Source organism: Haliotis rufescens, unplaced genomic scaffold (genome assembly GCF_023055435.1).
Source record: "Haliotis rufescens isolate VD_foot unplaced genomic scaffold, xgHalRufe1.0.p SCAF_24, whole genome shotgun sequence".
Lineage (NCBI taxonomy): Eukaryota > Metazoa > Mollusca > Gastropoda > Lepetellida > Haliotidae > Haliotis > Haliotis rufescens.
The window spans coordinates 5,899,311-5,924,342 of record NW_025963935.1 but is presented as its reverse complement, the minus strand read 5'-3'; the positions used below and the strand labels follow the sequence as shown (position 1 = coordinate 5,924,342).

Here is a 25,032-nt window from a genome sequence, read left to right as displayed (position 1 = left end):
CGCCTTGTCCACATGACCAAAGAGGATAACCCCGTCAGCAAGCTGACAAGGTAAGGACGTCATCTGTGGGATGACTCCACGCCCTGCTACATATACAATATCTTTGCTGGCACTCATCCCAGAACAGGCGTGTAGAGACTCGAACCCAGGTCTTCGCCGTGACAAGACAACGCTCTAACATCCACCCCACTGTCCTCGCCTTTCGGGGTGTGAGGGAGTTGGCAATATTCCAGCTCTATCACGGCGGGGGACACCAGAATTGTCTTCACACATTGTAACCATGTGAAGAGTCGAACCCGGGTCTTCGGCGTGACGACCGAACGCTTTAACCACTGGACTACTCCATCGACCCCCTCCTCCTTTCAGTGGTCTCAATCAATCGATATATCTCACTTGTCATGAGGGGGCAAGAGTGGCTCAGGCGTCTAAGGCGCGCGATTCGCTGTGCAGAGTTGCGTCCCTTGGGCACGCCAGAAACCTATGATTGTGGGTTCGAATCCCGGTTCGCCCCGATTATGTTTCTAGGTTTGTCAGCACCATACCCGTGCTCGTGGGTTTCACGGAAGTGGTAAACGCCTAAGACCTGCATCACTTCGGGTTTTCCTCCCACATTAAGCTGACACGCCGCGATGTAACTGGAATACTGTTAAAAGTGGCGTTAACCCCAACTCACTCACTCACTCACTTGTCATGAACACAATAGTAACGGAAATAACTTGATCATGATTTATTCTGATCTATTTAGTTTTCATGATGTCAAAGCCAGATCTACACGAATATGCAAGCATTTATATGTAGGTAGTTACATAAACAATAGGAACTTCTAATAATGTTTGATCAAATTAAACCATGTTTATTTCGGGTTTAAGCCATAGGCCCTTGCATACTACAGTACATCATAATCATGAATAAAAAAGCGTAACACAAATTCAAGATAAATACCTAACGAACAATTTTCTAATCGTGATTTACATTTGCAATTTAATAGTTTTAAATGCATGCACAATTACACGAACAAATAGTTATGTGACCATTGCCTAATGCCAGGGTGTCATTGATTTGGAAGACACCAGGTGTTCAAGAACGCGAGGATGATGCACAGCACGACGACTGTCAGAGCACTCTGCAACGGCCGACTCCCAGATACATCTTTGATCATGTGACTGACACGTGACCATGTGCCATTGTGAGAACGAGGCTTGATGTTGAGGATGTTACACATGATCTGGTACAGGTCGACGTTGGGGAGCTTCTCTGACGTCATACCTGGGACAAAGCCTGACAACAACACGGACATGATAAGCTAGAGCTCTTTGTTTACTAACACGTTCTAATAATGTCTTGCCATCCCAGTAGTTCAATAATAACTTGCCAGTTTTGAGATCCTAATATATTTTGGAACAGAACTTTTGATACGTCATTTTCCGACACAATTGTTTGCTGTGTGAGTGGCGGGTGCTACTGGGAAACAACCGGCGTCATCACAGGTTTTAAGTGAGTGAGTGAGTTTGGTTTTACGCCGGTTTTAGCAATATTCCAGCAATATCACGACGGGGGACACCAGAAATGGGCTTCAGACATTGTCCCCATGTCGGGAATCGAACCCAGGTCTTCGGCGTGACGGGCGAACGCTTTAACCACTAGGCTACCCGACCACCCCACAGGTTGTAAGTGATTCATTCCTATAATTTACAATGCTATTTTGCCTTTTTCGCCCATTCACAGGCCAACGAAAGGCAAAACATGATCGCTCCTTTCAGAAGCTTGAAGCTTGGTGTTGCAGTTGGTCGTCATACACAACATCAAGTATAGAGTTACGTCCCATGGTCTAATCCAGGATTCGATAACTTATGCCTTCTATGATTGCCTTATGATTTTTGTTTTGGACTATATATCAAAAATTAAACAAACACGTCATCCCCATACACGACTTCGACGCTAAACAAACTGTTTGGATTGAATATTCTTTTATTCTTTAAGAAAAGATTTGCTTCAATTCTAAACCATGTCATACGACCTTTCAAGACTCAATGACCTACTTGGCCCAAATGCTGTGAATATCCCGCTCATGTCGGCCTGTGCAGGGTCAAACCCGTGTTCTCCAAGCATAGGCCCAGTGTCATAAGCGTAGTAGCCAAAGTTGGGCTGAAATGGGAAAATAACACACGACTCGGGGTACATGGAAATATTTAGGTATTTTTGTCTTACAAGAAATACGCAATTTTCGAGCAAATTGGACCTTGATTGTAACCTCTTTCAGTTGCAGTCCTTTATTGGCGTTCAGAAGTTGTCAGTGTATGTAGACGTGAACGGTTTTATGGATAACATCTTCATAAAATCTAGACAGAGAGGTGTGAAGGTCGAAGGCCACAGCAGCTCAAAAATTAAAATATGCTGCAATGACATATCATGAACACCCATCACTGGGAAAATGTAATGCACTCTACTTCAAATGAAGCAGATTGAAGAAATGTAGGACGTACTGAATGTTAGAAAACTGAAGGTATTATGATCTGCAAGCTCCACACAGTGTTATTATGTATAATGGAACTGATCTGTATACTGTACAAATCTGTCGACAAAAGACAGTATACATTAGAGAATATAATTTGACCAACGACAACGACGTTTCATGGCTCCTTGCTCCTTCAGGACAACGATGTTTCATGGCTTCTTACTCCTTCACGACAACGACGTTTCATGGCTCCCTGCTCCTTCACAACAACGACGTTTCATGGCTCCTTTCTCCCTCACAAGAACGATGTTTCCTGGCTCCTTGCTCCTTCAGGACAACGACGTTTCATGGCTCCTTTCTCCCTCACAAGAACGACGTTTTATGGCTCTTTGCTCCTTCACGACAACGACGTTTCATGGCTCCCTGCTCCTTCACAACAACGACGTTTTATGGCTCCTTGCTCCTTCACAACAACGACGTTTCATGGCTCCCTGCTCCTTCACAACAACGCCGTTTCATGGCTCCTTGCTCCTTCACAACAACGACGTTTCATGGCTCCTTGCTCCTTCACAACAACGACGTTTCATGGCTCCTTGCTCCTTCACAAGAACGACGTTTCATGGCTCCTTTCTCCTTCACAAGAACGACGTTTTATGGCTCCTTGCTCCTTCACGACAACGACGTTTCATGGCTCCCTGCTCCTTCACAACAACGACGTGTCATGGCTCCCTGCTCCTTCAGGACAACGACGTTTCATGGCTCCTTGCTCCTTCAGGACAACGACGTTTCATGGCTCCCTGCTCCTTCACAACAACGACGTTTCATGGCTCCTTGCTCCTTCAGGACAACGACGTTTCATGGCTCCTTGCTCCTTCAGGACAACGACGTTTCATGGCTCCTTGCTCCTTCACAACAACGATGTTTCCTGGCTCCTTGCTCCTTCACAACAACGATGTTTCATGGCTTCTTACTCCTTCACAACAACGATGTTTCATGGCTCCTTGCTCCTTCACAACAACGATGTTTCATGGCTTCTTACTCCTTCACAACAACGATGTTTCATGGCTCCTTGCTCCTTCACAACAACGACGTTTCATGGCTCCTTGCTCCTTCACAACAACGACGTTTCATGGCTCCTTGCTCCTTCACAACAACGATGTTTCATGGCTCCTTGCTCCTTCACAACAACGACGTTTCATGGCTCCTTGCTCCTTCACGACAACGACGTTTCATGGCCCCTTGCTTCTTCACAACAACGATGTTTCATGGCTTCTTACTCCTTCAGGACAACGACGTTTCATGGCTCCTTACTCCTTCACAACAACGACGTTTCATGGCTTCTTACTCCTTCAGGACAACGACGTTTCATGGCTTCTTACTCCTTCACAACAACGACGTTTAATGGCTCCTTGCTCCTTCACAACAACGACGTTTCATGGCTCCTTGCTCCTTCAGGACAACGACGTTTCATGGCTCCTTGCTCCTTCACAACAACGATGTTTCATGGCTCCTTGCTCTTTCAGGACAACGACGTTTCATGGCTCCTTGCTCCTTCACAACAACGACGTTTCATGGCTTCTTACTCCTTCACAACAACGACGTTTCATGGCTTCTTACTCCTTCAGGACAACGACGTTTCATGGCTCCTTGCTCCTTCACAACAACGATGTTTCATGGCTCCCTGCTCCTTCACAACAACGACGTTTCATGGCTTCTTACTCCTTCAGGACAACGACGTTTCATGGCTCCTTGCTCCTTCAGGACAACGATGTTTCATGGCTTCTTACTCCTTCAGGACAACGACGTTTCATGGCTCCTTGCTCCTTCAGGACAACGACGTTTCATGGCTCCTTGCTCCTTCACAACAACGATGTTTCATGGCTCCTTGCTCTTTCAGGACAACGACGTTTCATGGCTCCTTGCTCCTTCACAACAACGACGTTTCATGGCTCCTTGCTCCTTCACAGCAACGACGTTTAATGGCTCCTTGCTCCTTCACAACAACGACGTTTCATGGCTCCTTGCTCCTTCAGGACAACGACGTTTCATGGCTCCTTGCTCCTTCACAACAACGACGTTTCATGGCTCCTTGCTCCTTCACAACAACGACGTTTAATGGCTCCTTGCTCCTTCACAACAACGACGTTTCATGGCTCCTTGCTCCTTCACAGCAACGACGTTTAATGGCTCCTTGCTCCTTCACAACAACGACGTTTCATGGCTCCTTGCTCTTTCAGGACAACGACGTTTCATGGCTCCTTGCTCCTTCACAACAACGACGTTTCATGGCTTCTTACTCCTTCACAACAACGACATTTCATGGCTTCTTACTCCTTCAGGACAACGACGTTTCATGGCTCCTTGCTCCTTCACAACAACGATGTTTCATGGCTCCCTGCTCCTTCACAACAACGACGTTTCATGGCTCCTTGTTCCTTCACAACAACGATGTTTCATGGCTTCTTACTCCTTCAGGACAACGACGTTTCATGGCTTCTTACTCCTTCACAACAACGACGTTTCATGGCTTCTTACTCCTTCAGGACAACGATGTTTCATGGCTTCTTACTCCTTCAGGACAACGACGTTTCATGGCTCCTTGCTCCTTCACAACAACGACGTTTCATGGCTCCTTACTTCTTCACAACAACGACGTTTCATGGCTCCTTGCTCCTTCAGGACAACGACGTTTAATGGCTCCCTGCTCCTTCAGGACAACGACGTTTAATGGCTCCCTGCTCCTTCAGGACAACGACGTTTCATGGCTCCCTGCTCCTTCACAACAACGACGTTTCATGGCTTCTTACTCCTTCACGACAACGATGTTTCATGGCTCCCTGCTCCTTCACAACAACGACGTTTCATGGCTTCTTACTCCTTCACGACAACGATGTTTCATGGCTCCTTGCTCCTTCACAACAACGACGTTTCATGGCTCCCTGCTCCTTCAGGACAACGACGTTTCATGTCTCCCTGCTCCTTCAGGACAACGACGTTTTCTGGCTCCTTGCTCCTTCAGGACAACTACGTTTCATGGCTCCCTGCTCCTTCACAACAACGACGTTTCATGGCTTCTTGCTCCTTCACAACAACGACGTTTCATGGCTCCTTGCTCCTTCACAACAACGACGTTTCATGGCTCCTTGCTCCTTCACGACAACGACGTTTCATGGCTTCTTGCTCCTTCAGGACAACGACGTTTCATGGCTCCTTGCTCCTTCAGGACAACGACATTTCATGGCTCCTTGCTCCTTCAGGACAACGACGTTTCATGGCTCCTTGCTCGTTCAGGACAACGACATTTCATGGCTCCTTGTTCCTTCACAACAACGACGTTTCATGGCTCCCTGCTCCTTCACAACAACGATGTTTCATGGCTCCTTACTCCTTCACAACAACGACGTTTCATGGCTTCTTGCTCCTTCAGGACAACGACGTTTCATGGCTTCTTGCTCCTTCAGGACAACGACGTTTCATGGCTCCTTGCTCCTTCAGGACAACGACGTTTCATGGCTCCTTGCTCCTTTACGACAACGACGTTTCATGGCTTCTTACTCCTTCAGGACAACGATGTTTCATGGCTTCTTATTCCTTCAGGACAACGATGTTTCATGGCTCCTTGCTCCTTCAGGACAACGACATTTCATGGCTTCTTGCTCCTTCACGACAACGATGTTTCATGGCTCCTTGCTCCTTCAGGACAACTACGTTTCATGGCTTCTTGCTCCTTCACGACAACGATGTTTCATGGCTTCTTACTCCTTCAGGACAACGATGTTTCATGGCTTCTTGCTCCTTCACAACAACGATGTTTCATGGCTCCTTGCTCCTTCACAACAACCATGTTTCATGGCTTCTTGCTCCTTCACAACAACGACGTTTCATGGCTCCTTGCTCCTTCAGGACAACGACATTTCATGGCTCCTTGCTCCTTCACGACAACGACGTTTCATGGCTCCTTGCTCCTTCAGGACAACGATGTTTCATGGCTTCTTGCTCCTTCACAACAACGACGTTTCATGGCTCCTTGCTCCTTCACAACAACGATGTTTCATAGCTCCTTGCTCCTTCACAACAACGATGTTTCATGGCTTCTTGCTCCTTCACAACAACGACGTTTCATGGCTCCTTGCTCCTTCAGGACAACGACATTTCATGGCTCCTTGCTCCTTCACGACAACGACGTTTCATGGCTCTTTGCTCCTTCACGACAACGACGTTTCATGGCTTCTTGCTCCTTCACGACAACGATGTTTCATGGCTTCTTACTCCTTCAGGACAACGACGTTTCATGGCTTCTTGCTCCTTCACAACAACGATGTTTCATGGCTCCTTGCTCCTTCACAACAACGATGTTTCATGGCTTCATGCTCCTTCACAACAACGACGTTTCATGGCTCCTTGCTCCTTCAGGACAACGACATTTCATGGCTCCTTGCTCCTTCACAACAACGACGTTTCATGGCTCCTTTCTCCCTCACAAGAACGACGTTTCATGGCTCCTTGCTCCTTCAGGACAACGACGTTTCATGGCTCCTTTCTCCCTCACAAGAACGACGTTTTATGGCTCTTTGCTCCTTCACGACAACGACGTTTCATGGCTCCCTGCTCCTTCACAACAACGACGTTTTATGGCTCCTTGCTCCTTCACAACAACGACGTTTCATGGCTCCCTGCTCCTTCACGACAACGACGTTTCATGGCTCCTTGCTCCTTCAGGACAACGACGTTTCATGGCTCCTTTCTCCCTCACAAGAACGACGTTTTATGGCTCCTTGCTCCTTCAGGACAACGACGTTTCATGGCTCCCTGCTCCTTCACAACAACGACGTTTAATGGCTCCTTGCTCCTTCAGGACAACGACGTTTCATGGCTCCTTGCTCCTTCAGGACAACGACGTTTCATGGCTCCTTGCTCCTTCACAACAACGACGTTTCATGGCTCCTTGCTCCTTCACAACAACGACGTTTCATGGCTCCTTGCTCCTTCAGGACAACGACGTTTCATGGCTCCCTGCTCCTTCACAACAACGATGTTTCCTGGCTCCTTGCTCCTTCACAACAACGATGTTTCATGGCTTCTTACTCCTTCACAACAACGATGTTTCATGGCTCCTTGCTCCTTCACAACAACGATGTTTCATGGCTTCTTACTCCTTCACAACAACGATGTTTCATGGCTCCTTGCTCCTTCACAACAACGACGTTTCATGGCTCCTTGCTCCTTCACAACAACGACGTTTCATGGCTCCTTGCTCCTTCACAACAACGATGTTTCATGGCTCCTTGCTCCTTCACAACAACGACGTTTCATGGCTCCTTGCTCCTTCAGGACAACGACGTTTCATGGCCCCTTGCTTCTTCACAACAACGATGTTTCATGGCTTCTTACTCCTTCAGGACAACGACGTTTCATGGCTCCTTACTCCTTCACAACAACGACGTTTCATGGCTTCTTACTCCTTCAGGACAACGACGTTTCATGGCTCCTTGCTCCTTCACAACAACGACGTTTCATGGCTCCTTGCTCCTTCAGGACAACGACGTTTCATGGCTCCCTGCTCCTTCACAACAACGATGTTTCCTGGCTCCTTGCTCCTTCACAACAACGACGTTTAATGGCTCCTTGCTCCTTCACAACAACGACGTTTCATGGCTCCTTGCTCCTTCAGGACAACGACGTTTCATGGCTCCTTGCTCCTTCACAACAACGATGTTTCATGGCTCCTTGCTCTTTCAGGACAACGACGTTTCATGGCTCCTTGCTCCTTCACAACAACGACGTTTCATGGCTTCTTACTCCTTCACAACAACGACGTTTCATGGCTTCTTACTCCTTCAGGACAACGACGTTTCATGGCTCCTTGCTCCTTCACAACAACGATGTTTCATGGCTCCCTGCTCCTTCACAACAACGACGTTTCATGGCTTCTTACTCCTTCACAACAACGACGTTTCATGGCTCCTTGCTCCTTCAGGACAACGATGTTTCATGGCTTCTTACTCCTTCACAACAACGACGTTTCATGGCTCCTTGCTCCTTCAGGACAACGACGTTTCATGGCTCCTTGCTCCTTCACAACAACGATGTTTCATGGCTCCTTGCTCTTTCAGGACAACGACGTTTCATGGCTCCTTGCTCCTTCACAACAACGACGTTTCATGGCTCCTTGCTCCTTCACAGCAACGACGTTTAATGGCTCCTTGCTCCTTCACAACAACGACGTTTCATGGCTCCTTGCTCCTTCAGGACAACGACGTTTCATGGCTCCTTGCTCCTTCACAACAACGACGTTTCATGGCTCCTTGCTCCTTCACAACAACGACGTTTAATGGCTCCTAGCTCCTTCACAACAACGACGTTTCATGGCTCCTTGCTCCTTCAGGACAACGACGTTTCATGGCTCCTTGCTCCTTCACAACAACGATGTTTCATGGCTCCTTGCTCTTTCAGGACAACGACGTTTCATGGCTCCTTGCTCCTTCACAACAACGACGTTTCATGGCTTCTTACTCCTTCACAACAACGACATTTCATGGCTTCTTACTCCTTCAGGACAACGACGTTTCATGGCTCCTTGCTCCTTCACAACAACGATGTTTCATGGCTCCCTGCTCCTTCACAACAACGACGTTTCATGGCTCCTTGTTCCTTCACAACAACGATGTTTCATGGCTTCTTACTCCTTCAGGACAACGACGTTTCATGGCTTCTTACTCCTTCACAACAACGACGTTTCATGGCTTCTTACTCCTTCAGGACAACGATGTTTCATGGCTTCTTACTCCTTCAGGACAACGACGTTTCATGGCTCCTTGCTCCTTCACAACAACGACGTTTCATGGCTCCTTACTTCTTCACAACAACGACGTTTCATGGCTCCTTGCTCCTTCAGGACAACGACGTTTAATGGCTCCTTGCTCCTTCAGGACAACGACGTTTCATGGCTCCCTGCTCCTTCACAACAACGACGTTTCATGGCTTCTTACTCCTTCACGACAACGATGTTTCATGGCTCCTTGCTCCTTCAGGACAACGACGTTTCATGGCTCCCTGTTCCTTCAGGACAACGACGTTTCATGGCTCCCTGCTCCTTCAGGACAACGACGTTTTCTGGCTCCTTGCTCCTTCAGGACAACTACGTTTCATGGCTCCCTGCTCCTTCACAACAACGACGTTTCATGGCTTCTTGCTCCTTCACAACAACGACGTTTCATGGCTCCTTGTTCCTTCACAACAACGACGTTTCATGGCTCCTTGCTCCTTCACGACAACGACGTTTCATGGCTTCTTGCTCCTTCAGGACAACGACGTTTCATGGCTCCTTGCTCCTTCAGGACAACGACATTTCATGGCTCCTTGCTCCTTCAGGACAACGACGTTTCATGGCTCCTTGCTCGTTCAGGACACAACGTTTCATGGCTCCTTGTTCCTTCACAACAACGACGTTTCATGGCTCCCTGCTCCTTCACAACAACGATGTTTCATGGCTCCTTACTCCTTCACAACAACGACGTTTCATGGCTTCTTGCTCCTTCAGGACAACGACGTTTCATGGCTTCTTGCTCCTTCAGGACAACGACGTTTCATGGCTCCTTGCTCCTTCAGGACAACGACGTTTCATGGCTCCTTGCTCCTTTACGACAACGACGTTTCATGGCTCCTTGCTCCTTTACGACAACGACGTTTCATGGCTTCTTACTCCTTCAGGACAACGACGTTTCATGGCTCCTTGCTCCTTCACGACAACGACGTTTCATGGCTCCTTGCTCCTTCAGGACAACGATGTTTCATGGCTTCTTGCTCCTTCACAACAACGACGTTTCATGGCTCCTTGCTCCTTCACAACAACGATGTTTCATGGCTCCTTGCTCCTTCACAACAACGATGTTTCATGGCTTCTTGCTCCTTCACAACAACGACGTTTCATGGCTCCTTGCTCCTTCACAACAACGACGTTTCATGGCTCCTTGCTCCTTCACAACAACGACGTTTCATGGCTTCTTACTCCTTCACAACAACGACGTTTCATGGCTTCTTACTCCTTCACAACAACGACGTTTCATGGCTCCTTGCTCCTTCACAACAACGATGTTTCATGGCTCCCTGCTCCTTCACAACAACGACGTTTCATGGCTCCTTGCTCCTTCAGGACAACGATGTTTCATGGCTTCTTGCTCCTTCACAACAACGACGTTTCATGGCTCCTTGCTCCTTCACAACAACGATGTTTCATGGCTCCTTGCTCCTTCACGACAACGACGTTTCATGGCTCCTTGCTCCTTCAGGACAACGATGTTTCATGGCTTCTTGCTCCTTCACAACAACGACGTTTCATGGCTCCTTGCTCCTTCACAACAACGATGTTTCATGGCTCCTTGCTCCTTCACAACAACGATGTTTCATGGCTTCTTGCTCCTTCACAACAACGACGTTTCATGGCTCCTTGCTCCTTCAGGACAACGACATTTCATGGCTCCTTGCTCCTTCACAACAACGATGTTTCATGGCTCCTTGCTCCTTCACAACAACGACGTTTCATGGCTCCTTGCTCCTTCACAACAACGACGTTTCATGGCTTCTTACTCCTTCACAACAACGACGTTTCATGGCTTCTTACTCCTTCACAACAACGACGTTTCATGGCTCCTTGCTCCTTCACAACAACGATGTTTCATGGCTCCCTGCTCCTTCACAACAACGACGTTTCATGGCTTCTTACTCCTTCACAACAACGACGTTTCATGTCTCCTTGCTCCTTCAGGACAACGATGTTTCATGGCTTCTTACTCCTTCACAACAACGACGTTTCATGGCTCCTTGCTCCTTCAGGACAACGACGTTTCATGGCTCCTTGCTCCTTCACAACAACGATGTTTCCTGGCTCCTTGCTCTTTCAGGCCAACGACGTTTCATGGCTCCTTGCTCCTTCACAACAACGACGTTTCATGGCTCCTTGCTCCTTCACAACAACGATGTTTCATGGCTCCCTGCTCCTTCACAACAACGACGTTTCATGGCTCCTTGCTCCTTCAGGACAACGACGTTTCATGGCTCCTTGCTCCTTCACAACAACGACGTTTCATGGCTCCTTGCTCCTTCACAACAACGACGTTTAATGGCTCCTTGCTCCTTCACAACAACGACGTTTCATGGCTCCTTGCTCCTTCAGGACAACGACGTTTCATGGCTCCTTGCTCCTTCACAACAACGATGTTTCATGGCTCCTTGCTCTTTCAGGACAACGACGTTTCATGGCTCCTTGCTCCTTCACAACAACGACGTTTCATGGCTTCTTACTCCTTCACAACAACGACATTTCATGGCTTCTTACTCCTTCAGGACAACGACGTTTCATGGCTCCTTGCTCCTTCACAACAACGATGTTTCATGGCTCCCTGCTCCTTCACAACAACGACGTTTCATGGCTCCTTTTTCCTTCACAACAACGATGTTTCATGGCTTCTTACTCCTTCAGGACAACGATGTTTCATGGCTTCTTACTCCTTCACAACAACGATGTTTCATGGCTTCTTACTCCTTCAGGACAACGATGTTTCATGGTTTCTTACTCCTTCAGGACAACGACGTTTCATGGCTCCTTGCTCCTTCAGGACAACGACGTTTCATGGCTCCTTACTTCTTCACAACAACGACGTTTCATGTCTCCTTGCTCCTTCAGGAGAACGACGTTTAATTGCTTCTTGCTCCTTCAGGACAACGACGTTTCATGGCTCCCTGCTCCTTCACGACAACGACGTTTCATGGCTCCTTGCTCCTTCACAACAACGACATTTCATGGCTCCTTGCTCCTTCACAACAACGATGTTTCATGGCTCCTTGCTCCTTCACAACAACGACGTTTCATGGCTCCTTGCTCCTTCAGGACAACGACATTTCATGGCTCCTTGCTCCTTCACGACAACGACGTTTCATGGCTCCTTGCTCCTTCAGGACAACGACGTTTCATGGCTTCTTACTCCTTCACAACAACGACGTTTCATGGCTTCTTACTCCTTCAGGACAACGATGTTTCATGGCTTCTTACTCCTTCAGGACAACGACGTTTCATGGCTCCTTGCTCCTTCACAACAACGACGTTTCATGGCTCCTTACTTCTTCACAACAACGACGTTTCATGGCTCCTTGCTCCTTCAGGACAACGACGTTTCATGGCTTCTTACTCCTTCAGGACAATGACGTTTCATGGCTCCCTGCTCCTTCAAAACAACGACGTTTCATGGCTTCTTACTCCTTCACGACAACGATGTTTCATGGCTCCTTGCTCCTTCACAACAACGATGTTTCATGGCTCCTTGCTCCTTCACAACAACGACGTTTCATGGCTCCCTGCTCCTTCACGACAACGACGTTTCATGTCTTCTTACTCCTTCACAACAACGACGTTTCATGGCTCCTTGCTCCTTCAGGACAACGACGTTTCATGGCTTCCTGCTCCTTCACAACAACGATGTTTCATGGCTCCTTGCTCCTTCACAACAACGACGTTTCATGGCTCCCTGCTCCTTCACGACAACGACGTTTCATGGCTTCTTGCTCCTTCACAACAACGACGTTTCATGGCTCCTTGCTCCTTCAGGACAACGACGTTTCATGGCTTCCTGCTCCTTCAGGACAGCGACGTTTCCTGGCTCCTTGCTTCTTCAGGACAACGACGTTTCATGGCTCCTTTCACTTCCTGACAACAACGTTTCCTGGCACCTTTCACTTCTCGACAACAACGACGTTTCATGCCTACTTGCTCCTTTAGGACAACGACGTTTCATGGCTCCTTTCACTTCCTGACAACAACGTTTCCTGGCACCTTTCACTTCCTGACAACAACGACGTTTCGTGGCCCCTTGCTCCTTCACAACAACAACGACATTGTTATGACCATAAATGTTTCGTATCTTCATCTTTCAAGTGGTATGATGTCTATACCATTGAGTTTATTTCCATGCATTAGCAATCACAGTGTTGGAAAAAAATCATCAAATAATTTTACTAAAACATATTACATGAGTATATTTTGTGACAATGCTTGACTTGAGATCCAGGAATTGCATCAGATTATATCAGTAACACGAAAGACGTAAACAAGAGCCCAAGTACAAAAATAAAATTAAACAATGGTGATTACATCTTACATTTTAAAAAGTGTTTCCTTTCTGTCACATTATTGACAATTTGCGAAAAAGAAGGAGAGGTGCTTAGGATTTTTTCTGGTGAATCACAGAACAAAAAGACCGATTTTACACCATTGAAATAAACGCAAATTTGGAAAATACTGTCCCTTCGTGTGGTGTATATCACGGTTCAGTTTTCATAATTGTACATACAACGATGTTTGCAGAGTAGGTAAACATGTAATGTTCAATACGGCCAGGGGACTCCTACCGTGTCAATATACCAGGGCATCTTTGCAGCCAATAGGATTGGAGGGACGCGTCTATGATGCTGGAAGTGCCACCTGGCGGGAATATCTTCTTTCAGGTACGCTGTGTAGTAGGGACTGTAGTCCTTGAGTGCGTTGTAAACCTGACATGAACAAAATACATTCGGAGTGATTTTTTGTTTGCCAGGTTTCAAGATCAACTAGGCGTTCATTGTACACCTCATGATCTGTTTGTATTGATATTACTAATGTATTAATATATACAAATTGATAAAGTAATTAACAATTATGTTTAAACACCATGACATTGGCATGAAGTCAACTCGTAATACACATATGGAAGATAATATATGGATGTCAACTTCTTTATTATGAGGAACACAACGTTTCGGAGTATATGCTTACTCCTTCACTCCGAAACGTTGTGTTCCTCATAATAAAAAGAAGTTGACATCCATAAATTCTCTTCCTTATGTGTATAACTTCTAAACGCCTTTCAAAGACGTAATATACATGTGTTCCCATTCAGGTGTATAGGTCAATACATTCCTGGGAAGCGTTTCCGACAACCTGCCGTCATATTTCTGGAATAGTACGGCGTAAAACAACAAACGATTCAAATTTTCCGGTGAGGTGGGAGAAACGTGACACACGGCCCAGGAACGTTTGGGAAACAGCATTTGATCAATACATGAAGAAAACTACTGAACGGGTCCTCTGACCAGATAATTCTCTTCATTGTCACCAGAACTACCAGCTTAGTCATGAGAGAGTGTCAGCTTTGCTTTACTCCGCTTTCAGCCACAGTCCAGCCATACCACTATGGGGAAACATATTGTACCCATGTGGGAATCGAACGCGTAACAAAAGAGCGCTTGAACCACTACGCTACCTCACAGCCCAACTCAGACATGAGTTTTTGTTTGTTGTTTTATGCCGCACTCAAAATTATTTCAGTTATACGACGGCGGTCTGAATATCGAGTCTGGACCAGACAATCCAGTGATAGACATCATGAGGATCGATCCACACAAAAGAGATTCAAGGACACTCAATCATCCAAGTTACTTCAATCTCTCAGTCATATATAGGGGCAAGTCGTCTAAGGGGCCGCAATACGCTGTGCAGAGTTGCGTCCCTTGGGCACACAAGAAACTTATGATTGTGTGTTCGAATCTCGGTTCGCCCCGATTATGTTTCTAGGTTTGTCAGCACCATACCCGTGGGTTTCACCGAGTGGCTTTACTTCAGGCTTTCCTTCCACTTTAAGCTGACACGCCGTGATATAACTGGAATACTATTAAAGGGGTGTTAAACCCTATTCACCAACTCACTCATATATACTATTACTTATAACACCATAACGAATGTATTATGCCGAAAAGTTTACACTCTCTGGTATCCATATTGCTTGTGTCACGTAAATGAAAAACTTGACACTTACAACCGTACGTTGACGTTAAGGGTCAAAGGGAGACCACTCTAGACAACCTTAGAGGCCAAACCTTGTTGATAAGTTTAACTATAATCTTTGTCAATAAAGTCACGAACGTGATATAAAAAACAGATTAATGTCCTTGCACATGACAATTAATGATAGTAAAACACAAAACAGTGCCAAATAACCAATTTCCGTACCAGAATTTCCATGTGAAATATGTGAGGTGGGTGTTGGAAAATCCAAGATGGCTGTCACTGACGGTTTTCGGTCTCATATTAGGTCAGCATCAACCATCTTGGATTTTTACTGACGGTATACGGGCTCATGTGGGGTCAGAAGTTCTGCTCTCTGATTGGTCAATCTTACTTTGAGGCATAATAATTATGGATACATCAATATTTGGCACATTGCCTGCCTACGTCTTTGGAAGACCGACACACATATAACATCTTTGTTATTATGAGAACAGTAAACTACGGTTATAACGAACACACAGGGACCACTAATTTTAGTTCGTAATAAACCATAGTTCGTAATAAGCATATATACAACATAATGAGCATATATACAACAAATGGACGGGATCAAAACACATTTCGTTATATCCGTCAGTTCGTTATAAGCGTGTTCGTTATAAATGTAGTTTACAGTATTGGTGGATGGCCGTTAAAACGGCGTAAAATCATTCTAACACTAACCACTCTTGACCAAACCAAAACCATAGCAGTGTGAGGGGATTAACGTGCATGCCAGTGTGTGGTTGTACCAGGCCGGTTTTACCGTAATAACACATACAGATGGCAGTCCAGAAGTTATCATAGAGTGAGTGATCGAGTGAGTTGTGTTTAACGCCGCTTTTAACAGTATTCCAGTTATATCACGGCGTGTCAGCTTAATGTGGGATGAAAACCCGAAGTGGTGCAGGTCTCAGACGTTTACCACTTCGGTGAAACCCACGAGCACGGGTATGGTGCTGACAAACCTAGAAACATAATCGGTGCGAACCGGGATTCGAACCAGCAATCATAGATTTCTGGCGTGCGCAAGGGACGCAATTCTGCACAGCGAATTGCAGCGCCTTAGATGACTGGGCCACCATTGCCACCGAGTAAATAAGAACATAACATTATGGTAAACAACAACTAAACAACAACTGGTTTATTGCACAGAGCGAAGTTTCGATCGAGATTATTACACCGTTCTCAAGAACCGTTATCCCTCTAGCTTCATAACTGTGTAAGAACCTACATCGAAACGACGCTCTGTGCAATATACCAGTTGTTGTTAACCATACATTTGAACGTTTTCTCCAGCTGCAGTTTAACATGGATGTCCATTCAGGGATGTTGCGATAATTTATTAAACCGTGAAGTTCTATCAGAAGCTGAGGGGGATGAACTGGTTGCGAATTGGGTGAGATGAGATAGGGTTTGACGTCGCGTCCAAGATTGTTGCACTTATATAGCAACGTGCATGCACGTGTGTGTGTGGTTGCTTGTACTAGTCCCGACTGATGCCGATTCATAGTGCTAGCTCACTGAGATACCATGCCGCAGTTTACCATGAATACCCCACTCAGACACGGTATACTGACTCCGAGCCGACCAGTCATTGTTTTAGCCCCTTAATGCCGAGCACCAGGCAGGGTAACAACAAGTACCATCTTTTAACGTCTTTTGGTATGACGCGGGCGGGGATCGAACCCCGGACCTTCCGCTCCCCGGGTAGACGCTCTTCCAACGAGACCAGGGATGTGATCTTAGAATAATATGTTTTGATCAATGCAACATTCGAAATAGAGAATCTGCTTTATATTCGCTGCTCTTAATTGTTATCATCATGCAGACTGTTTCACAAATATCCCAACATTTATTTTAGTTACACCGAACACCGCACAATACTCACCTCCTGGAGACGGCCTGGCTTAGGCCAGATATACACGTGGGAGCCGTATCCATTAAGAATGACGTCAACAGACGACGTAGGAAGAACGTGGCTCACGTTGACGACCTGCGACGGCGATATTGTTGTCATGCCGTGGTCAGAGAATATCATCACATCGACGGTGTCGCCTAAGTCAGGACTTGCCAACTTTTTCAGCATCCGCCCAAGTTCCTCATCTACTTCCTGTATGGCCGAGTTGACCTTGCTTGTCATTGGCCCGTACCTGTGCCCATCGTCGTCCACCTTCTCGTGGTACACCACTGTGTTAGATGATACATGTGAGGGGCCGTGGTACACCACTGTGTTAGATGATACATGTGAGGGGCCGTGGTACACCACTGTGTTAGATGATACATGTGAGGGGCCGTGGTACACCACTGTGTTAGATGATACATGTGAGGGGCCGTGGTACACCACTGTGTTAGATGATACATGTGAGGGGCCGTGGTACACCACTGTGTTAGATGATACATGTGAGGGGCCGTGGTACACCACTGTGTTAGATGATACATGTGAGGGGCCGTGGTACACCACTGTGTTAGATGATACATGTGAGGGGCCAATCATTGGATAGAATTGTGGGGAGGGGTGAAATGTTTGTAAAAAACAAACAATTTTACCTTAGGTATTTCATAAGGTGAGGTGAGGTGATATAGGCTTAGAATATCACACTCAGACACAGTATACTGACTCCGAGGCGACCAGTCCTTGTTTTAGACACTTAGTGTCGAACGCCAGGCAGGGTACCAACAAGTACCATCTTTTACTGCTACTAATACTACGACTACTACTACTGCCACCACTACTACTACTACTAGTAGTACTGCTGCTGCTACTACTTCTACTACTACTACTACTACTACTACTGCTGCTGCTGCTGCTACTACTACTATTTCTACTACTACTGCTACTACTACTACTACTACTACTACTACTACTACTACCAGCATTACTACTACTACTACCACTACTACTACTACTACTGATACTACTGCCACCACCACCACTGCTACTACTATTGCTGCTGCTGCTGCTACTACTACTACTATTTCTACTACTACTGCTACTACTTCTATCACCTGCCAGATCTGCACTAGAGTTAAGGAAGAGTTCCACGCTGTCGTCAAGGTCACGTCTACTACTACTACTACTACTACTACTACTACTACTACTACTACTACTACTACTTCTATCACCTGCCAGATCTGCACTAGAGTTGAGGAAGAGTTCCACGCTGTCGTCAAGGTCACGTCTGAGATCAGCAATGGAGGGGACGTCGGTGTGCCGCCGACAGTATGTGGGTTGTCTCCCCTGTATGGTGACCTCACAGCCAACCCAGTGGAACATGTACACTCTCTTGTTCTTGAATGTAAGCATAGCCCAACAACAATAACAATAGCAATAAACAACAACGCTAATGATGATGACTATGATGATGAATGAGTGTGGTTTTAAGCCGCTTTTAGCAACATTCAAGCAATATCACGACAGGGGACAACAGAAATGGATTTACGCATTGTACCCATGTAGGGAATCGAACCCGGGTGTTCGGCCTGACGAGCGAACGCTTTAACCACTGGGCTACCTCACCGCCCTCAAAGGATGATGATGATGATGATGATGATGATGATGATGATGATACACATTAAACCACTAAACACTAATAATAATAAAAGTGGAAATGGCAATTTAAACAGTTATAATAATACAAAATCAGAATATAGCCCGGGGTTCATGAGCGTTTGTAATGTATCGTCAGCTCCATGGCGAGTATGCCAATCAGCGTACCTGTTTGCGTTCCCTCCTGACTATATACACCGAACATGGAACATTTACAAAGATTCACCTGTAATTTTCTCCTCCAAAGATATATAAAGGTAGAAACAATCTGACATACCTGTTTCACTGCAGAGATCCACAGCGGTTCAGAGTCGTCATACATAAACGACCTGTCCGCAGCTGTTAAGTTGTCGAACCAAGGAGAATACGTTTTTCCTGTTGTGACGTCATACATTTCGTTACCCACAAACCCGTGCGACTCTACATACAGGCCTGTAAAAATGAAAATAGACCACGTGACTTGGATGAATGGATGACATAAAAATGATAGGGTAAGCAGGGTGTAGTGGTTAGGGTAGACTCATCTGTAAGCAGGGTGTAGTGGTTACAGTGGACTCACCTGTAAGCAGGGTGTAGTGGTTACAGTAGATTCATCTGTAAGCAGGGTGTAGTGGTTACAGTAGACTCATCTGTAAGTAGGGTGTAGTGGTTACAGTAGACTCACCTGTAAGCAGTGTGTAGTGGTTACAGTAGAGCCACCTGTAAGCAGGGTGTAGTGGGAAGGGTATGATACCGGCGGGTATGCAGGGTGTAGTGGTTACAGTGGACTCACCTGTAAGCAGGGTGTAGTGGTTACAGTAGACCCACCTGTAAGCAGGGTGTAGTGGGAAGGGTATGATACCGGCGGGTATGCAGGGTGTAGTGGTTACAGTGGACTCACCTGTAAGCAGGGTGTAGTGGTTACAGTAGACCCACCTGTAAGCAGGGTGTAGTGGTTACAGTAGACTCACCTGTAAGCAGGGTGTAGTGGTTACAGTAGACTCACCTGTAAGCAGGGTGTAGTGGTTACAATAGACTCACCTGTAAGCAGGGTGTAGTGGTTACAGTAGACTCACCTGTAAGCAGGGTGTAGTGGTTACAGTAGACTCACCTGTAAGCAGGGTGTAGTGGTTACAATAGACTCACCTGTAAGCAGGGTGTAGTGGTTAGGGTATGATACCGGCGGGTATGCAGGTACAAGCTGTCGTGCGCGGACACCACGACGGAAGATCTCCGTGAACGCAGGCAGATTCAGACCTTGGTCGAAGTAGTCCCAGCGGAAGCCGTCCAACAGGATGAGGAGTAATTTGCCGGAGAAAGCTTCACCAAAAACTGCGACCACTACGAACAGTGTGGCTTGGAGCTTCATGCTTGCAATCTGAAGAGACAAAAATGATTGTCTTTTATTTATTGTCATACTTCGAGCTCACGACTGTACGTTTCTGGCACATCAAGGAGTGCGTCGTTTGATTAACGTTGGGCTCTCCACGATAAAATTGTTTTGTGCACTTTTGCACACATTTATTTGTCTGATGATCCTCTTGTGAAGCATGTCAAGACTCATGATGAACACAAGGCATTCCACTGTTTTCATAAACGAGCCAAGGATGGGGGACATAATCGCAATGACAGTGTTCATTTTGTTGATGGTTCTGTACTGCTGGACGGTACAGAAATGAATGTCAACCATTGCTAAGTGCCATATCAAATTGGCCCACAATCAAGGAGAGGCTATCTGAACGAACAATGCATCGAGTTTATGTGCAGTGTGTTGAGAGGATCAGTAACCCTGAAGAGTCCTTCGCTTGGATGAGGTCGGCTGGCCTGAAAAGTGAAACAGAAGGCTTTCTGTTCGCTGCTCACGATCCGTCACTTCCCATACCAGACCGTCAATGTGTGATTTGCATCAAAATGTAAATATGAAATGTAGATTATGCAATGAATTTAATAAGACTGTCCAACACATTGTCAGTGGATGCCCCGCTTTGGCACAAACACAGTGTCTAAAGCGGTATGATGGTGTAGCTCGATCATTTTGTTACCGTCTTGGCCATGCTTGTGGTTTTGACACAGAGGTCCACCCATGGTACGACACGAGGGCGTCATGGAAAATGATCAATACACAATTCTTTGGAATAGGCCCATTTACAGCCTTAGACGTATCCAGGCCAACAAACCTCATTTAAATCACTGAATTTTCTGTCCCTTTTGAAAGTAATGTGATTGACAAGACTGAGGAAAAACATACCAAATATGCGGACCTCGCTTTCGGCTCATGCCGATGACGTCAGGTTTTGCTCGTTCTGTCAATCGCGGATTAGTCTGGCCGAGACTTGATATTTTACAGTTCGTGAGAAAAACTACTTGGGCCAAAATGCTTGTCATGACCTACTTTAAAAATCGATAGCGTCAAGGTGACATTAACTGGCCGCTTAAATGATAAAGCATTACCATTAAAATGTCTGCAGAAGTTGCAAACAAAATATGGCGACACATGTCAATGTTTACACAGAACCTTGGTGTCTTTTCTGGAAATAGTTTCATATTACATATCTGAACGCTTCCGGAACAGCTGTACAGCTGTTAAATGGGTTAACTCACCCATTCTGATCAACGCATTCTTGTGCAATTCCCCCTGGGTTAGAACTGGTCTTCAGCAACCCATGCTTGTAAGAGGCGACTAACGGGCTCGCTGACTAGGTTAATGCATGTCATAGTATCCCAAATGCGTCGATATCTGCTCATAATGTCACTGGATTGCCAGGTCCAGAATCGATGAACTATAGAGCGCCGTCATATAGCTGGAAAACTGCAGTGCGGTGTCTGTCAACCAAACAAACATAATGTTCTTTGCTGGTTGACGTCCCATAAGGTTATAAGGGCGATCTGGTAGCCTGGTGGTTAAAGCGTTCGCTCCCCACGCCGAAGACCCGGGTTCGATTCCCGACATGGGTTCAATGTGTGAAGCCCACCGTGGTGTCCCCCGCCGTGATATTGCGGGAATATTGCTAAAAGCGGCGTAAAACCATACTCACTCACTCCTAATGGCTATCATCGTCCAGAATGTGATGATTACCGCATTGTGTGTTAAAGGGTTAGAGGTCCTCGATGTGATATTCTGAGGCTTGTGAGATGTAGGGCATGGGGAGTTCAGGTTTTTTTTAACCTGTCCAGGGAACCACATTTATTTTCTACAACCTGAGGACACGTGTACGGGATTTTCAGAAATTTTTCAGTTATTTTTTGCAAAAGCTCCCCGACCCTTCCAGACCCCCATCCTCAAGACCTGTCCCTCCTCACACACAGACCCCCACCCTCAAGACCTGTCCCTGCTCTCTCACACAGACCCCCACCCTCAAGACCTGTCCCTACTTTCTCACAAAGACCCCCACCCTCAAGACCTGTCCCTGCTCTCTCACACAGACCCCCACCATCAAGACCTGTCCCTACTTTCTCACACAGACTCCCACCCTCAAGACCTGTCCCTACTCTCTCACACAGACCCCCACCATCAAGACCTGTCCCTACTCTCACACAGACCCCCACCCTCAAGACCTGTCCCTACTTTCTCACACAGACCCCCACTCTCAAGACCTGTCCCTGCTCTCACACAGACCCCCACCCTCAAGACCTGTCCCTCCTCTCTCACACAGACCCCCACCCTCAAGACCTGTCCCTACTCACACACAGACCCCCACCATCAAGACCTGTCCCTCCTCTCTCACACAGACCCCCACCCTCAAGACCTGTCCCTACTCACACACAGACCCCCACCATCAAGACCTGTCCCTCCTCTCTCACACAGACTCCCACCCTCAAGACCTGTCCCTCCTCTCTCACACAGACCCCCACCATCAAGACCTGTCCCTCCTCTCTCACACAGACCCCCACCATCAAGACCTGTCCCTCCTCTCTCACACAGACTCCCACCCTCAAGACCTGTCCCTCCTCTCTCACACAGACCCCCACCATCAAGACCTGTCCCTCCTCTCTCACACAGACCCCCACCCTCAAGACCTTTCCCTACTTTCTCACACAGACCCCCACCCTCAAGACCTGTCCCTTCTCTCTCACACAGACCCCCACCCTCAAGACCTGTCCCTCCTCTCTCACACAGACCCCCACCCTCAAGACCTGTCCCTCCTCTCTCACACAGACCCCCACCCTCAAGACCTGTCCCTACTCACACACAGACCCCCACCCTCAAGACCTGTCCCTACTCTCTCACAGACCCCCACCCTCAAGACCTGTCCCTTCTCTCTCTCACAGACCCCCACCCTCAAGACCTGTCCCTCCTCACTCACACAGACCCCCACCCTCAAGACCTGTCCCTCCTCTCTCACACAGACCCCCACCCTCAAGACCTGTCCCTCCTCTCTCACACAGACCCCCACCCTCAAGACCTGTCCCTCCTCTCTCACACAGACCCCCACCCTCAAGACCTGTCCCTCCTCTCTCACACAGACCCCCACCCTCAAGACCTGTCCCTTCTCTCTCTCACAGACCCCCACCCTCAAGACCTGTCCCTCCTCACTCACACAGACCCCCACCCTCAAGACCTGTCCCTCCTCTCTCACACAGACCCCCACCCTCAAGACCTGTCCCTCCTCTCTCACACAGACCCCCACCCTCAAGACCTGTCCCTCCTCTCTCACACAGACCCCCACCCTCAAGACCTGTCCCTCCTCTCTCACACAGACCCCCACCCTCAAGACCTGTCCCTACTCTCACACAGACCCCCACCCTCAAGACCTGTCCCTCCTCTCTCACACAGACCCCCACCCTCAAGACCTGTCCCTCCTCTCTCACACAGACCCCCACCCTCAAGACCTGTCCCTCCTCTCTCACACAGACCCCCACCCTCAAGACCTGTCCCTCCTCTCTCACACAGACCCCCACCCTCAAGACCTGTCCCTCCTCTCTCACACAGACCCCCACCCTCAAGACCTGTCCCTCCTCTCTCACACAGACCCCCACCATCAAGACCTGTCCCTCCTCTCTCACACAGACCCCCACCATCAAGACCTGTCCCTCCTCTCTCACACAGACCCCCACCATCAAGACCTGTCCCTCCTCTCTCACACAGACTGTCAAATGGCTGCCCCCTTGATAGGTAGAGAGTCGGACAGACAGGTCACACCGTAACACAGTACTCTGTCTGTGTCTGGTCCAGGGGCTGTCGTGTGTAGTGATGCCTCACTGCGTGTATCTGTTGTTCCACATCACAGATCACAGATCACAGATGACAGATCACAGGTCTAAGATCACAGCATATCATATTAAACTACATTATTTATCACAATTGTCTCCTGTCGCAATTCACGCAAACCTACATCCATTTTACGAGCTCAAAGATAATAAAACCATTGAACATGGAACTACTTGTTGTACCCACGGGTTTTATGTATTGGACGATATGCTTACATATTTCTCGTGTAGTCCATACATCAACGTTCCGATGTCACAAGGAAGGGATGTCACCGGATCCTGGGGGTTGAAGCTGTGCGTCACTCTGGGTCTCGGTGCCCCATTTGCCGGCAAGCCGCTCTCTCCCCCTGCTGTAATAAGGTTAAATCAACAGGTCACGCCTGTTGCTATATTTCTATTTTTGCATCGTCAGCTCAGCGTTCCAGATAACGGCCTCTAATGCTGGAATGCTGTAATAACGAACGGAGAGGTATGCGTCTGGGGCGATACAAGGGACATGGTAGTCAGTAGGTCGAGGTGTAAATGACAAGGAGCGTGGGGTATACATGGGTACTCCCCCGCGAAACTGAGAATGCAAATTGAATGCAGACTGATGCGTTACATCAGGGGTAATAATTGTACGAACTTCAGCATGTTTCATCATCATCATCATCATCACCACCACAACCACCACAACCACCACCATCATCATCATCATCATCATCACCATCATCATCATCATCACCACCACCACCACCACCACCACCACCATCATCATCATCATCATCATCATCATCATCATAATCTCCATCATCATCATCATCATCATCATCATCATCATCACCACCACCACCACCATCATCATCATCATCATCATCATCACCACCACCACCATCATCATCATCATCACCATCATCACCATCATCATCATCATCATCATCATCACCACCACCACCACCACCACCACCATCATTATTAAACTGATCGAGCCACTCCACGCTGGCTAGG

General features: G+C 47.2%; 1 protein-coding gene across 1 annotated transcript; it reads right to left on the bottom strand.

The window, feature by feature from the left end:
* Positions 1–712: 712 nt before the first annotated feature.
* Positions 713–24,454, bottom strand: LOC124125700 (glycerophosphocholine cholinephosphodiesterase ENPP6-like). The gene is made up of 8 exons (XM_048402076.1): positions 24,262–24,454; positions 19,984–20,215; positions 19,136–19,290; positions 18,435–18,600; positions 17,200–17,498; positions 13,856–13,996; positions 2,040–2,145; positions 713–1,278 (listed from the first exon to the last, which is right to left on the bottom strand). Exons 1-8 carry the CDS (start codon positions 24,283–24,285, stop codon positions 1,052–1,054), a joined length of 1,350 nt encoding a protein of 449 aa, XP_048258033.1. The 5' UTR covers positions 24,286–24,454; the 3' UTR covers positions 713–1,051.
* Between the last annotated feature and the right edge of the window lie 578 nt (positions 24,455–25,032).

Coding starts and splice junctions, on each gene's coding strand:
- LOC124125700 (XM_048402076.1), bottom strand. CDS start 24,285: ATGTATGGACTACACGAGAAATAT. Junction 18,601..19,135: donor GGATCTCTGCAGTGAAACAG/GTATGTCAGATT, acceptor CTTACATTCAAG/AACAAGAGAGTGTACATGTT. Junction 13,997..17,199: donor AGCCAGGCCGTCTCCAGGAG/GTGAGTATTGTG, acceptor TGTTCATGTCAG/GTTTACAACGCACTCAAGGA.